The 15,737-nt window shown below is 38.0% G+C and overlaps 1 protein-coding gene across 1 annotated transcript in view; it reads right to left on the bottom strand.

Annotated features, from left to right (window-relative positions):
• Window positions 1-12,430: 12,430 nt before the first annotated feature.
• Window positions 12,431-15,737, bottom strand: part of LOC124259100 (E3 ubiquitin-protein ligase HACE1-like) — a 72,312-nt gene continuing 69,005 nt past the window's right edge. Inside the window, exons 26-27 of the mRNA XM_046693191.1 lie at window positions 13,578-15,456; window positions 12,431-13,503 (exon numbers count right to left, since the gene is read on the bottom strand). Coding sequence (XP_046549147.1) covers window positions 15,354-15,456 — 103 coding nt within the window. The 3' untranslated portion in view covers window positions 12,431-13,503; window positions 13,578-15,353. The remainder of the gene's footprint in view (window positions 13,504-13,577; window positions 15,457-15,737) is intronic.

The raw sequence follows: 15,737 nt of genomic DNA, 5'->3' as shown, positions 1-15,737 counted from the left end.
ACAAAATTTGATATTAAGGGCACAGTACTTGACATAAATCGTGTCATCGTCAGTATTCCCCCAAAATGGAAAGAAGTCATTCAAACTGCTGGACACCCAAACATAACAAAGGTATCGATAAGTTCCCCATGGAATGATCTTATCATACCGACTAAAGGATATAGATTAGTTTACGAGTCTCATATCGAAATCCAATTTTCCAAACGTATTCGATAAATGGGAAAGTGAAATAAACGATCATATCGATTGGAAGACCATATTTGTGCAATATAGACTAACCATTAAAGACCCAAAGCTTTTTTGGATTTTCAATACAAATTTATTAATAGACTTATTTATACATTAAAATGAAACTAGTTGATAATGACATATGAATATCGTGTGACGTAAGTGAGAATATTTATCATGTATATATTGAAAGTCCCATCATTAGATTATTCTGGAAAGAATTCACCGGTTTTGTTAATTGTGTCTTGTACAGAACATTCGTACTCTCAGCTCAAGATATACTATTTTGTGCGAATAGCGACCCCTTGCTCAACCATATGATCATACTAGCCAAGCGCCACATTTTTGTCAGGAATATCAAGGGTGTGAAACCAAGTTTGACCACATATAAAGGGTTATTAAAAGATGTGTATGACATTGAGAAATATATTGCCAGAAACAATTTCAATATGAATTTATTTGAGAGAAAATGGATTAAGCTCCAAAATGTTCTGTGATTATGACAATGAAATAGTTCTACTCAAGTGTATCTGCGTTTGTTCCAGTTTTACATATTTATTTCCCAGTGAAATTGAAACAAAGTGACATGCCATTTCTCATTATATATCATTACAAAACTATGTCCACGGATTGTTTCATACAAAGTGTATCCAAGTGAAGTGAATAAAAAAATGTGAAAAAATAGTATGTGAAATAAACGCATCGTAAAACCGCCCATTCTACTGAAATAGCTCAACCAAAAGCACAATGAGAGATGACATATTCCAAACTGTGATACTTGTTCATGTCAAGATCCTGAGAATTCTGTAAGCTATAAGAGTTCATTAGAATAGATTTGGGCACTTACGGTGCCTGATCGATCTGCCTAATCTTATGGGAAATCGATCTCTGAAGTGTCTACTTTTAAGAATGGTGGTTGCTTATCAAGAAAGGAAACTATCATTATAAACGAAAAGTTCTAAAATACTTTTCTTCTTCTATCTATAAATAAGTAAACAATGCATTGCACACCAAAATAATTTCAGTAGATACAGTGGAAGCTGTATAATCCGACACTGACTGGGACCGGGGGAACATGTCGAATTATACAGCGTATCGGATAATTCACTGTCTCGTTGCTTGAATACTTTTCAAACAGTACCATACATTGTAACTGGCTTCATGAAATCAATGTTTGATAGCTATTTACTCGGTGAATAAAGGGAAAAAACAAAATCAGTATTTACATACACATGTATCATTGGTATTTATTCTCTTCAGTACAATGTACATACCATGCGGACTACCCAATCACAATCATATTCACACTTTCATGAAAAAATCCTCCATTGTAGCCATTGACAGGTTGATTGGCTATTTTAGTCTAATATTGGGAGAGGATGTCGGATTGTACAGCGTGATAGTGTCATTGTTACCAGAATGTGGTGTCGGAATTCTGAAAGTACAGATGTCAGATAATTCAATATTAATATGATGATAATATAGAAGAACGCTGCCGGGGCCCAAAAATATATGTCGGAATACACAGATTGTCGGATAATTCAGAGTCCACTGTATAGTAAATCAATCTCAGAGTTTTTTGACTATTATTGTTGGCAATTTGGCGGGATGTAGGTTTTAGGGGGGATATAGATATGTTCGTGTATTCCTGAGTTAAGTCACCCGTGAAAGTCCAGGATAGAGTTGATCTTCAGTAACCCAATCTTGTCTTAAGAGGCGACTAACGGGATCGGGTGGTCAGGCTCGCTGGCTTGGGCGACACATGTCATCGGTTCCCATTTGCGCAGATCGATGCTCATGCTGTTGATCACTGGATTGTCGGGTCCAGACTCGATTATTTACAGACCGCCACCATATAGCTGGAATAGTGCTGAGTGCGCCGTAAAACAAAACTCACTAAGTTAAGTAAAAGTAGTATATCTAAATCTTTACAGTGCAGTTAAAAGCAAAGCCATGTGTAGGCCAGCAGCAAATGGCCGGTTGGCCACGGAAGCTTAATATAATGGATGAGGTACTGTGTACTGTAGGCTGACCATACATGTACTGTACATACGATACAATTGCTGTACTATCATGTAATTGCATATTTGACGCCGAATAAAGTGTTGTGGACCCGCTTAGGAACTTCTGTGTTTGAGGAGACAGATAGCCCAACTAAACAGCCCGGGATACAATGTTACACATGATTGGATTAAAGTATTTGATTTCAAAAGTAGGTTCAATTCATATAGTTTTATCAGATTTGTTGAGGCAAGAGCATTAGGATTATACTGGAAAGATACATGTACTGTCATCTTTATATCAGTTCAGACTGCACACACTGCAATTTTGAAATATATACCCCAATGTAGTAGGCGCGTTCGCAGCACATGAACCTGCGACCCACTGCATTTTATAGATTGGGTGAAGCACGTGCTTTACATGTGCATTCTAGTATGATCGACTGTTTGAGCTAAAAGTTTTAAAATTGCCCTTAGTTTCAGGTTGTGCTTAATTAACGGTTATGTGTATATGTATTTACAACACGTATACTCGCTACAGATGTCTAAAGCGTTTAACATGGGCCTTAAAAGACATGTACATCTCAAAACGGCATGACAGTTTACCCAATTCTAGAAAAAGCTGAATAGTACACTTTATTTTAAAAAAGCAGAACCTTATCTTTTACAAAGTAAGAGTAACACTTTCTCGATTTGGCTGTAGCTCATACGATGGTTTTAAAGATAAGACAATGATAAATTTGTACAATAACGAACTTTTACTTCGTGTTGTATGTATTAAGATTGAATATAATCAGCCAAATGACATGCTAGTAATGACAATTTAAAGAAAACCGGTAAATAAGTCAAACATTTTACATTTAGTGTAATTTTCAACACTTTTGGATGGAACAGTGATTCCATTCGCCGACGTTGTTCCACTGTGCTTTATTTAGTGGTGATATGACACCGAAGTTGCTATAAGAGATCTAGTCTTAAATAATAATAACCACTCCACCTTTTAGTGCTTCGTCGATCATGTGTGTTTCTTTCTGTTTGTATTATTCGGCTGTTGCTGCATTTTAATGATTCAGACGATGAGTTACACAATAGCACCATATTTATGATGGGCATGCATAGAAGATTACTATTGCATAAAATCCATTTGCATACACCGAATATTATCATTACGTGAACTCCTAAAACGTTTTGCTTTCTCACTTAAACTAATACGAGACTAATTCAAATACAACATGGACGCATCACACAGATACACATACGTACATACCACATACACACAAACTCATATAAAGATGAATATATCGCTTTATCGCCATATCGCTGTTTCGCCATGTCGCTTAACCATTTCGCATTATCGCAATTTCGCTTTATCGCAGTATCGCTATATCGTCATATCGTTATGTCGCACTATCGCCGTGTCGCCTGTTTATATCGCATTATCGCCGTATCGCTATATCGCAATATCGCTGTTTCGCCATTTCGTGTCGTGTTATCGCCATTTCATGTCGTGTTATCGCCATTTCGTGTCGTGTTATCGCCATTTCGTGTCGTGTTATCGCAATGTCGTGTCTTGCTATCGCCATATCGTGTCTTGCTATCGCCATATCGTGTCGTGTTATCGCTATTTCGTTTTTGGGCTGTATCGCAATATCGCTATATCGTGTCGCCATATCGCAATATCGTGTCGTGCTATCGCTTTGTCGCGATATCGCCTAGATTTTTCAGGGCGATAAAGCGATGGCCCGAATGAGCCACCATAGTTGATCATGCACTTTACCTTTGCATTAAAAAAAAGGTCATTATACAATTATCATTCATCATGCTAGATATACAAAACTGACTGAGTTTGGTTTTACGCCGCTTTCAGCAATATTCCATCAACATCACGGCGTGGAACACCAGAAAAGGGCTTCACACATTGTACCCATGTTGGGATTTGAACCCGGGTCTTCGGCGTGACGAGCCAACGCTTTAACCACTAGGCTACCCCACCGCCCCAGATATACAAAAACAGTTTCGTCAATGTCAATAACAATTTCATCATTATAAAATTTTATTCAGGACAATCACTTACATATGTGTGTTATTTCATTACCAAGCCTTTTCATGCTGTAAAATGACTTTGGAAATGCTACATTTGATATAGGAACAGGGATCGAGTGAGTGAGTTTAATTTTACGCCGCACTCATCAATATTCTAGCTATATGGCGGCGGTCTGTAAATAATCGAATCTGGACCAGACAATCCAGGGATCAACTCCATGAACATCAATCTACGCGACTGGCATACGATGACGTGTCAACCCAGTCAGCGAGCCTGACCACCCGATCCTGTTAGTCGCCTCTTACGACAAGCATGGGTTACTGAAGATCAATTCTAACCCGGACCTTCACGGGTGTAAATTTGATATAACTAACTCCAAAAGTATGATTAATCAATACAATGAAATGAAATCAATCATGTGTTCTGTTTTCAATTCTAGTCTGTACAAGTGCAAGTCATGTGAAGGACGCGATTATCCCTGTCAGCCCTTTATGCTGCAGCCCTGCAGATCCAGATAGTTGGAGAAGCAAGGGCTGCTGACACCCAGTTCTAATCCGGTTCTTCACGAGTCTCACTTATTACGTGGTCTCGAGACATCGACATGGCGTCAATAACCTTCCCAACTATTTTAACGTGCGGTCAAAGGGGTCAAACCTAAACATATCTTTCCGTAGATAAGTGTCACTGGTTCCTTTACAGGAAACAAACATCGGCAATATGGCAGGCAGTAGTTTTAAAACCCACCGAGAACTCGCTGGTTCAGTTCCAAACAGTCTCCTACAAAACGACGTTAAAATATGGCACTTGTTGTCCCCCCTGCCTGGCAGTCAGCATTAACGATGAAACAACGGGGTTGTGAGCTTAAAAGTCAGTATCTGGGTGGGGTACCCACTTTACAATGGCATAGTAGCATGGCTACGATTTCGTGGCTGCCGTAGCAACACTGGTAAAATACAGTGTCTTGCAAATGTAGTTTCATAAACCCTTGTGGTTAAGGTGAGGTGAGGTGAAATTGGGTTTAACGTCGTGCTTGAGAATATTTTGCTCATATGACGACGTGCATGCGTGTGTATGTGTATGTGCGGCTGCTTGTACTAGCCCAGACTTAAGCTGGTTTTATAGTGCTAGCCCACTGAGATACCATGCCGCAGTGAAGCATGAATACCCCACTCAGACACATTATACTGACTCCGAGCCGACCAGTCCTTGTTGTACCCATTAATGCTGAGCGCCAGGCAGGGACCAACAAGTACCATATTTTAACGTCTTTTGGTATGACGCGGTCGGGGATCGAACCCACGACCTTCTTATGGTTAAGTGTCATAATTATAATGTATATGTCAGTAGAGTCAGAGAAGGTTACTGAATAGCTGAGAGCAAACGATGCACAGATCATAAAATAATTGCTTTTGCCTGTACATGAAGATGGTCAAGGAATGATCAAAGATGCACTGCTGGGTCACTTGGCTGCATCAGTCTGCCGCGAACATGAACAAAGTTAGTCCCACAGTCTTATTAATCCAGCATGCACCCCTCCAACATCATCTCGCTGAAAATCGCCAAATTTGTGAAACCTTTCTATTATGTTTAATTTTATGGCACCGTACAGAATTAAAAACCAATGACTGAGTCAGCCTGGTTCCTTGGGTGTGCTGAAGTAGATCATTGAAGCACACCCAGTGAACCTGGCTGTTTGGCTCCCATTTACAACATATTATGCTCTTTTGTCCTACTACTTGGTAGTTACTGTAATTGTGGAAAATCTCTATGTTCATCAAATATCATCTTCTAGCAATACATGAAGCAATATAGATCATTGAAGGACACCAGAAATGGGAACATGGCTGTTTCAGGTTTGGCCCCATTTGCTCTTATTATGCTTCTTTGCCCTACTACTTGGTAGTTACTGAGATCGTGGAGTTGCTGAAAGTTTACTTGGATACAAGAAAATGAAATGTAAGTCAAATATTGAGAAATTCAATAGATACATAAAACCTATTCATGAATGGGAATATAATGCGAAAAATGACCCTTAATATGAAAAATAACCAAACTTTGGATAATAGAAAAGTGGCTATCTGTATCATTCTAACCATAACAGTTTTTCATCCAGTTCACGGAGATAAAACACTAAATACCCAAACGGTGATTGTCTACAGGTCTACCACTGGGAGACAACCTATCCACACAATGACTGAAGCGAAATAGCCAATCAAACACCCATTAAACAATCTAAAAAAAATAAACACAAAACACTTCCCATCAATGGTTTTATTAACAAACTTTTAATGATTTAAATAAAACAACATAATTTCAAGATATTTCAAAATGAAAATACAAACAAAACAAAAATATTCAAACACAGGTAGAATCTCAACATATATGTTAAGTACTGATTTATAACTGATGTCATTGAGAGTTTTTGAGAAAAGCTTAAACAAGCATCTCCTTTTTGAAGTATACCCTTCAAATTCCTCTAGAATTTTCCCCTAAAGCTGTAAAAATTTAATAGCTTTTGATCATATATTATTTGTATATGACATTTCAGTGATAAAATACAACAAGAGCACACTATACCAAAGCGATTGCATGTGACAATGACCAGATAACTATTCTAACATGTATCATACTCCTCCATATCTTAATTTGTTTTATGTTGCTGTCTCATTGCCAGAATTGGAATATTTGTCATTTGTATAGCCTGCAAACAGGAACACTTACACTGAAAATAACAATATTATAGTTATTGATTAAGTCACTGTAGCATAACCCAAAAAGAAATTGGATATTAAAGGCACAATGTCACACATTTTCGACAATATTTTAACGTATATTTTATATATTATCGGCATATGCACTCACTTTAGCTTCCTATTGATGCAATAAAAGATTTATTATTATGACTTGCCTGAAATCGATAATTGAAACTTTGAGGCAAGCAGTTTCCAAACAGAGAACTGTGAGGTGAGGTGAGGTGAGGTGAGGTGAGGTGAGGTGAGGTGAGGTGAGGTGAAATTGGGTTTAACATCGAGCTGGAGAATATTTCGCTCATATGATGACGTGCATGTGTGTGTATGTGCGGCTGCTTGTACTAGCCCAGACTGAAGCTGGTTTTATAGTGCTAGCCCACTGAGATACCATGCCGCAGTGAAGCATGAATACCCCACTCAGACACATTATACTGACTCCGAGCCGACCAGTCCATTGTACTCATTATGCTGAGCGCCAGGCAGGGACCAACAAGTACCATATTTTAACGTCTTTTGGTATGACGTGGTCGGGGATCGAACCCGCAACCTTCCACTCTCCAGACAGACGCTCTACCCACTACACCACGGAGGCGGTCAACAGTGAACTTTGACTTGCCATAATGGAATGTTAAACAACTGCTCTGTACATCGAAACTGTCGCATGCAGTGTTGTCAGTGTTTGCCATGTTTCAATCATGAGTTGTTTTTGGAATGAATTATATGGTAGCTGATAGTATTAGTATTATTGAGAGAAGTGTGGTGTGACACTGTGCCTTTAAATGGCTACATGTAATATGTAGGACATGAAACAATCTTGCTTTAAGCTGTTTTTATCATACATCAATTCACAGTAAGTAGGTACATGTTTGAAAAACAGTAAATGACAGTAATTATACATGGACCACAAATTGTAGTTCATTATGACCTTAGTTCATTGTCCTCATTTTGACTAAGATGTACATCATGGAAAAAATATTGTTATAACATGTATGCTATCAACAACATTAATTGTTTGATGGAGAAACTGTAGACAGGCATGAGATAATGCAAAGGCAACTTTGAGGGAAACACAAAATAATGGGACAAACTAAGTTAAACCAAATTAGGCAACTAAAGGCATGGAATGTTAGGGGAACCACTCCCTGGGGAGGGGAAGCACACAAAAATGCAACCTAAAGAGGGAAATAAAATGTTTCAACTGATACAGAGAAATATGAAATGATGAAACTAAATGAAGGAAACTTTCATCCTATCAACAGATCTAACAGGTCCGAATGTATGAATGTGTGCCATTTCCAAAATACTGACTGAAAATCACATCTTGTTTAAAAAATATATAGCAGAGATGCCAACCCTGAATCTAAGGAAAACCCTGAATCTAAGGAAAACGGAGTCATGACTGAAAGCCAGCCCTGAGCACCAAAGGTGAGAGTTGGGGGTGAGCGTGTGGTCGGCTCTGCCATTTTGTTTCACTTCCATACGGACTATGACATGCATACGGAAAAAACTTTGTGAAACTTCATCGTCAATAACACGCAATATACACAATCGACACCCAAAGGATCACACACTAAGCTGCTGAATGCTTTTACCAGTGTTCACTCAAATAAATCACTGGTGATGAAATTGTATACTGTAAAAATAAATTCAGAATTTTTTCCAGAAAATTTTTTTTTCAAAGAGAAATCGGAGAGAAGATTTTGTATTTGAAAATCGGAGTAACTCCGCCAAAATCGGAGTGGTTGGCATCTCTGAATATAGCCTTAAAATCCACAGTCTGTTACCTTAGCAACTAGTCCAAAGGCTGTGTGTTGTATATTTCTGTCTAGAGAGCTCATCTAATGATACTGTGTTAAAACACTAAAATCAGCTGAAAGTTTGGATAAGTTGACTCAAAAATATTTGGCACAGACTGTGTAAGTACAGTTATCTCACTTAGATAGGAGCACAGAAAGGAATGTTTGGGTCATACTCGAAGACCGTGCATGAAATACGCTTCGGAAAACGCTCATAAAATCTCCAAATCACCATCATCATAGAAGATGAATGAAGGGAGTTGTTTTCAAGGTACTTCAACTTAACTGACTGACTGACTGAGTTTAGTTTTACGCCGCTTTTAGCAATATTCCAGCAATATAACGGTGGGGGACACCAGAAATGGGCTTCACACATTGTGCCCATGTGGGGAATCGAACCCGGGTCTTCGGCGTGACGAGCCAACGCTTTAACCACTAGGCTACCCCACCGCCCCAACCTCAACTTAAAGCTTAGGCTACAGAGCAATTCAATTCCCATCAGTGATATACAGAGTAATGAAGACAGCATCCAGTGATACCTGCCAAGATGTTTAATGTAATCAGAGTTGAACTCCATATGGTAAAACAAAGTCTACTATACAGTAGTGTTGGGAATTGGTTGAAATCTCACAATTGATGATTGGTTCAATACCAACGACCAATCATCGAAAAAAAATTGGTTAGCGTCATTTTTTAGATTTTCCTATTTAGGTTGCAGTTGCAGATAAGTATAAAGAAAAAAAACATTTGGTTCTCTGTTGTTGTTTTTAGAAACTGCACAAATTACATTTGCAGATTTCACATCCAGTGTAAAATGATTCAGTTCCAGTGTAACATTAACTTCCCAGATTCTTCAAGAAATATTCAGTCATGACTTTTCAGAAAGTGAAGTGAGTTTTCTTAGAAATAAACACGTTTTCAGGCCCTGACAACGTCCTAGATATGTTCCATCATCAAGTATTTCAAACTCTATTACAGCGGTTCCAAAATCGTTTGTGTTCGATTATGAGAAAATGTGATCGATTGCTTGGTCGTTTGGCCACTGTGACCAATCTTCGATTATTTCAATTAATCGGACCACCACTACTATACAGTCATGGGTGAGTCTGGTTTAAAACCATCTTTCAACAGTTATATCACAGCCTGGCAGCCTGATGTGGATGGAGAGCCCACTGTGATGCAGATGTTTATGGTGCTGACAAACCAACATACACACTGGGCTATCTGAGATTCTAGCCACTTTCACAGGCTCCTGGTGCATCAAAGGGAAACAACTCTGCACAGAGAAATAAGTTAGTGAGTGAGTGAGTTTGGTTGTATGCAGCTTTTAGCAAATATTCCAGCAATATCACTGCGAGGGACACCAGAAATTGGCTTCACACATTGTACCCATGTGAGGAATCGAACCCGTGCCTTCAGCATGAAGAGCGAACGCATTAACCACTAGGTTACCCCACCACCCTGCACAGAGAAACAGGGCTCCGGAAAACAACTTGGCCACCCATGACGCTGAGGGGGATGATAGAAATCTGTAGTGCTGGAACAGCTAATGCCACAACTCATGGAATTATGCTGGGATTTTATCACTAAAGATTATTAATCAAGATTTCATGAACATCATGAATATTCACACAGAAGCAAGATAGTAGTGTCCCAGTGATAGAGTGTCTGTCAGAGAGTATGATTTGATTTTCATAAGTTGAACAGTATTTCAGTCTTATAAAGCGTGCCAACCTGCTTTAGGAAGGAAACCTTTTCTCGTAAAGACAAGAGAGTTCAAATTGTAACTTTTTAACTACAGTTGCTATTATATGGTCTCTGGGATAACACAGGATTAAATTCATATCAATCAAGGTCAAGGTCAAGGTCTTAACAAATTCATCCAATCAGAAACTCCCACTGTTCATAAAGGCTATTATGATTCAGTCAGTGAATCAAACTGGATTCATTCCTGAATTCAGTTTGTTTTTCATGATCACAAGAAAAAAAAAGAGTGTTGTTAACTTGAATTTGTCAGTTTATATTAAACCAAGATAGGCAAAATGGAATACATCCAAGCCAGGCAGGATAATAGTCAACACTCTTACATATTTCATTTGACAGTAACTGCCAAGACAAAGTAGCAGTATCAATACGGGCAGAACAGAATGTATTTTGATAATATTTCACTGAAAATAATGAATACCGGTAATACATAAGCTGGTGACGTGTTATGGTTTTTGTCAAAAATAGTTGTATTCGTTGGCATATACTCGTGATGGGTAATCATGTTTGCCTCACAGTGTATTTGTTGCACCCTACTGTTCATCTTAATGTTTGAGGTAATAAGCTTCAGTGCAAAATATATGGTTTCCATTATTAGCAAAGAAAGTATAAGCTTGGCACATTAGTTTCCAGATTGGCACTATCACACAAAATATATCTAACCCCTGCACTCTTAACATTCAGTTTTGTAAATAATCACATATGTGAAAATTTAATAAATTAACTACATACACACTGGAAGCCTTTTTGAGGCTATACAATATACTGTATAATACTGCATAAAAATATATAAATAATGCATACCTAATACTGTAACTATATCTGTAACTATATCTCTGAATTATCATAGTATTATGCAAGTAATAAAATTATGAACAACATTACAGAAAATGGACTTACAGGTTTACAAACAGAACTTGTTTGGTAGCAAACAATGAGGTTAAAGTTTGAATCCAAGGAACGAAAGTATACTTTAAATTGAAGTTAATTTGCAAAGTGTAGACATTTTACATGCTACCCATGAGGATTCATGTTAGAATTGATCTTCAGTAACCCATGCTTGTCGTAAGAGGCGACTGACGGGATTGGGTGGTCAGACTCGCTGACTTGGTTGACACATGGCATCGTATCCCAATGGCGTAGATCGATGTTCATGGTGTCAAAACACGATTGTCTGGTCCACACTCGATTCTTTACAGACCTATGTCATATAGCTGGGATATTGCTGAGTGTGGCATTTAAACAATAAACAAACAAACATATTACATGCCAAATCCTAAATGAAAAGGAGAGCAGTCTAAGTAAACTTAGACTCAGTATTATTCGTTACACTGCAATACTGAGTCTAACAAAACCTTGTGGAAGGTCGCGTCAGATAACCTTTGTGCAACCTATGACCGTCCAATCAAACACGTGACAGCCAAACGGATTTAACCAATCAGACAACGACTACTTGTTAGCGTTCGGAGGGACTTACAAAATTGTTTTGGAGTTTCTCTTCCCTGGCCGCTGACACTGATCTATCAACAAACGAAAAACCTCATAAAACAGATATTTGACCTGCAGTATATACACTTATGGGTTTCTAATGACATGGTTACTATTTGCTTATATTTTCGCAAAAAGACATCCTTGAATATTGACCCAAAAGCTATTTTCAGCGACTGTTTACTCATTGCGTCCTCCATGTGTATCATGCGGAAGCGATCGTGCAGAATATAGCATTCGGAATCGTTCAAGCTTTTGAGGTAAAGGTTCAAACGGTATGTGCGAATGTTAACTTTCGCAATTTGGTAAGCTGTGTGCTGATTGGTCAGTCCAAATGGTTAGCTGACGCAACCTTCTACTAGGGTTTGTTAGACTCAGTAGATAGCAGTGTAACGAATAATACTGAGCCTTAGTATACTTAGACTGAAAAGGAGAGATACATCAGCTAACACATCTGCAGTTAAAATACACAATGACAATGAGGCGGGGATGAACACAAAAGACAATGAACATCATAGATCAGGGTTCAAAGATCGGTTAAAACTTAGAACATTAAATGATGCAAACACAAGAAATATAACACATGGAAGCTAAGATCTATTATGTCATCACATTGATTAAAATGAAATCATGGGCAACAATGTAACAAAGATAAAAATATTCTGAATGTAAAGTTTAAAAAAATGATTAAAATAATTCGAGGACGAAAACATCAAACATATCACAGAGATAAAGGGTGTAATACCTCATCATCGTCATAGTTACCAATGCTCTCAGTTCCGGAGGGGCATAGAACTATTTACAGTTTTGGAATTTTCAAGACTTTAAGTCAGACAAACTACTTGGGTGAGTGACAAAACTATTATACAGAGTGAGTTATGACTTTGTTTTGAACGATATTCCAGTTATATTACGGCAACACCAAGTTATTGTGCGAAGAAAGGATGATGAGATGAAGGCCTCCGACATTGACCACATCCGTGAACCTATGGCCACTGGTAAGGCGCTGAGAAACATAGAAACATATCCAGGGCAAACAAGGATTTGAACACTGAAAAATAACAGGTTCCTGGCATGCCAAAGGGACGCAACTCTATTCTTAGAGAATTGAAGCACATCAGACAACTGGGTTACACATACCTAATATAATGTAGATACAGATGACAGCGATTAAATAGAACAACCCCAACTCAGTTTATTACTCTTAATTAGTAATTTTACATTTTACAAAATAGAATTTAATAAAAAAATAGGAGTTGGTTTTTACTACAGAATGAGGTAAAAATAAGGGTCCTTCCTGAATTTAATGGTTTGCATAAATTAAGAAAACACATAAAGCTGTTACCAGTATTTGAAGTTGTTATGACAGTTATCTGCTAAAGTCCAACTCAAACTCTCAAACTCCTTGAGTTTGTTGGAGCTCATCCATAAAGCTATCTAAACAACGTCGTCATATGAGCGAAATATTCTCAAGCACGACATTAAACCCAATTTCACCTCACCTCACCTATCTAAACACGAAAATGATCATTTTGTACACATGGCTCCAATAAATTGATCCACTTATCTGATGCTCAACACGCTTAAAGCCACTAAACGCTATCATGGTTGTACGCCTATGTTGTAAGGGAGATACAATCTTTAGCTGGTGTTCAACACGTAAGCTTAAAGCCACTAAACGCTATCATGGTTGTACGCCTATGTTGTAAGGTAGATACAATCTTTAGCTGGTGTTCAACACCTCCCAGACATCAAACAACAAAAAGCAAATATACAACAGTGTCCATGGATTTTAAATAACATAGAACAAGGAATAAAAACTGAAGCAGACGCATTTGTCATATCTACATAAAATATGTATTTTTTTATTTTAAATTATATAAAATCTTACATGTGCTTTGAAAGTATTTGGTGTTAGACATACCAGGGTAATTTAAGTTATTTTAAATCTTGGTGTTTTGATGGAGTCTGATGAAAACAATGTTAAAATAGTGGTAAAATACATGTATTATGATTTTTGTGGGTTTTGACACAACCAGGTATTTGACAGAGACAAGTTCAACACCAAGGGGTTCGAATGTGTGTTCATTTTAAAGAGAATTAGATTGGTTCATATCAACACTGACATGTTTTGTAATGATAAAGATAAAATGTGATTAAAACACTGAATTTAGAGGGATTTTATACACTGAACAAGAACATTGCATGAAGCTGCTTTCCTTGGATGTTGATTAACATAGTACAAACATGTAGTCCCTCTTCAGTACCAGACTTGCTCATTGTTAGATTTTATCTAGAAATATTAATAAACGTGCCTTTTTAACTTATTTTAACCATACTCCAAATTCTTGCAGTTTTAAAGACACCAGATGTCTATCATATAAACATATTCAATAACTTTCTGATCACTATTTTAAAGTTTTCAGTATTTCTTTAGTTTCACATTTAGGCCAGAAAAGGGGAATTCTTATCATACTTTATCATTCATGTAAAAAGGTTCTGTCTTATGCACCATAGCACAAACTGAAAATATTGTCAACTCTATTCCAGTGAAACCCCTTAGTTTAGTTTTTTTGTTGAGAACACCTGTTTATTAGAACACAGACTTTTCAGAATAAAACCAGCATCACCGCCTGTAGTCAACTATTTCTGATACACAGGACGCAATACACAATTTGGACTCAAGTGATAAATACGTTGCCAACAACACACACATCCAGTGCAGCAAAGCGATTCATGATGTCAGAGTGTCAAAGGCAGCACAGGGTGTAGTGGTCTGGAAAGGCGAAAGTGATATGTATTGATCTACCGAAATTCTCCAATCGAGGCCAAGGCTATTTTTCAGCAGTTGCTCTGGACCTTGTCTTGGCAAAAGGCTGACTCTGATTATCAATCCTGCTGCTTAAAGTTGTAGCAACAGTTCCAAAATTTGGTCAGTTTCAACATTTGTAGAGATCTGGACTTAATCCTCTGACCAGTGTGTAGTTTTATACACTTATACAATGCCTCAAGTCCCATGGTCAGATTCTGATGAGTGGCCTCGAGAGGAGGATTTATGGCTTGCTGATTGCTTTATGAGATCATCCGGCCACACAGAAGAGCTATCATCAGACAAGGCCATGTCCTTGACTTCCACCCTGAAGAGTTATCATCAGACAAGGCCATGTCCTTGACTTCCACACTGAAGAGCTATCATCAGACAAGGCCATATCCTTGACTTCCACCCTGAAGAGCTATCATAAGACAAGGCCATGTCCTTGACTTCCACACTGAAGAGCTATCATCAGACAAGGCCATATCCTTGACTTCCACACTGAAGAGCTATCAACAAGCATCTTTTCAATTCTTCTTTTGTCGGATATTCAGCCAGTTTCAGGAGGTTGATACTGGAAGAAGAAAAGAACCGAATATATTTTCAGGAGCAAGAATGCATTGGAAAGGAAATTAGCTTATCTTTGTACTTATCTGTGCCAGTGGATGAATTTTTCGTTTTGTTTGTCTTGTGAGTGACTGAGGTTAGTTTTATGCTGCTTTTAGCAATATTCCAGCAAGATCACAGAGGGGTCACCAGAAATAGGCTTCACAAATTTTACCCATGTGGAGAATCGAACCCAGGTCTTCGGTGTGACAAGTGAACGCTTTAACCATTAGGCTACTCCACCTCTCC

Source organism: Haliotis rubra, unplaced genomic scaffold, assembly GCF_003918875.1.
Source record: "Haliotis rubra isolate DU_JTF1 unplaced genomic scaffold, ASM391887v1 Scf71, whole genome shotgun sequence".
NCBI lineage: Eukaryota > Metazoa > Mollusca > Gastropoda > Lepetellida > Haliotidae > Haliotis > Haliotis rubra.
Note: the sequence above shows the minus strand (reverse complement) of the source record. Positions and strands in the feature narration are given on the sequence as shown.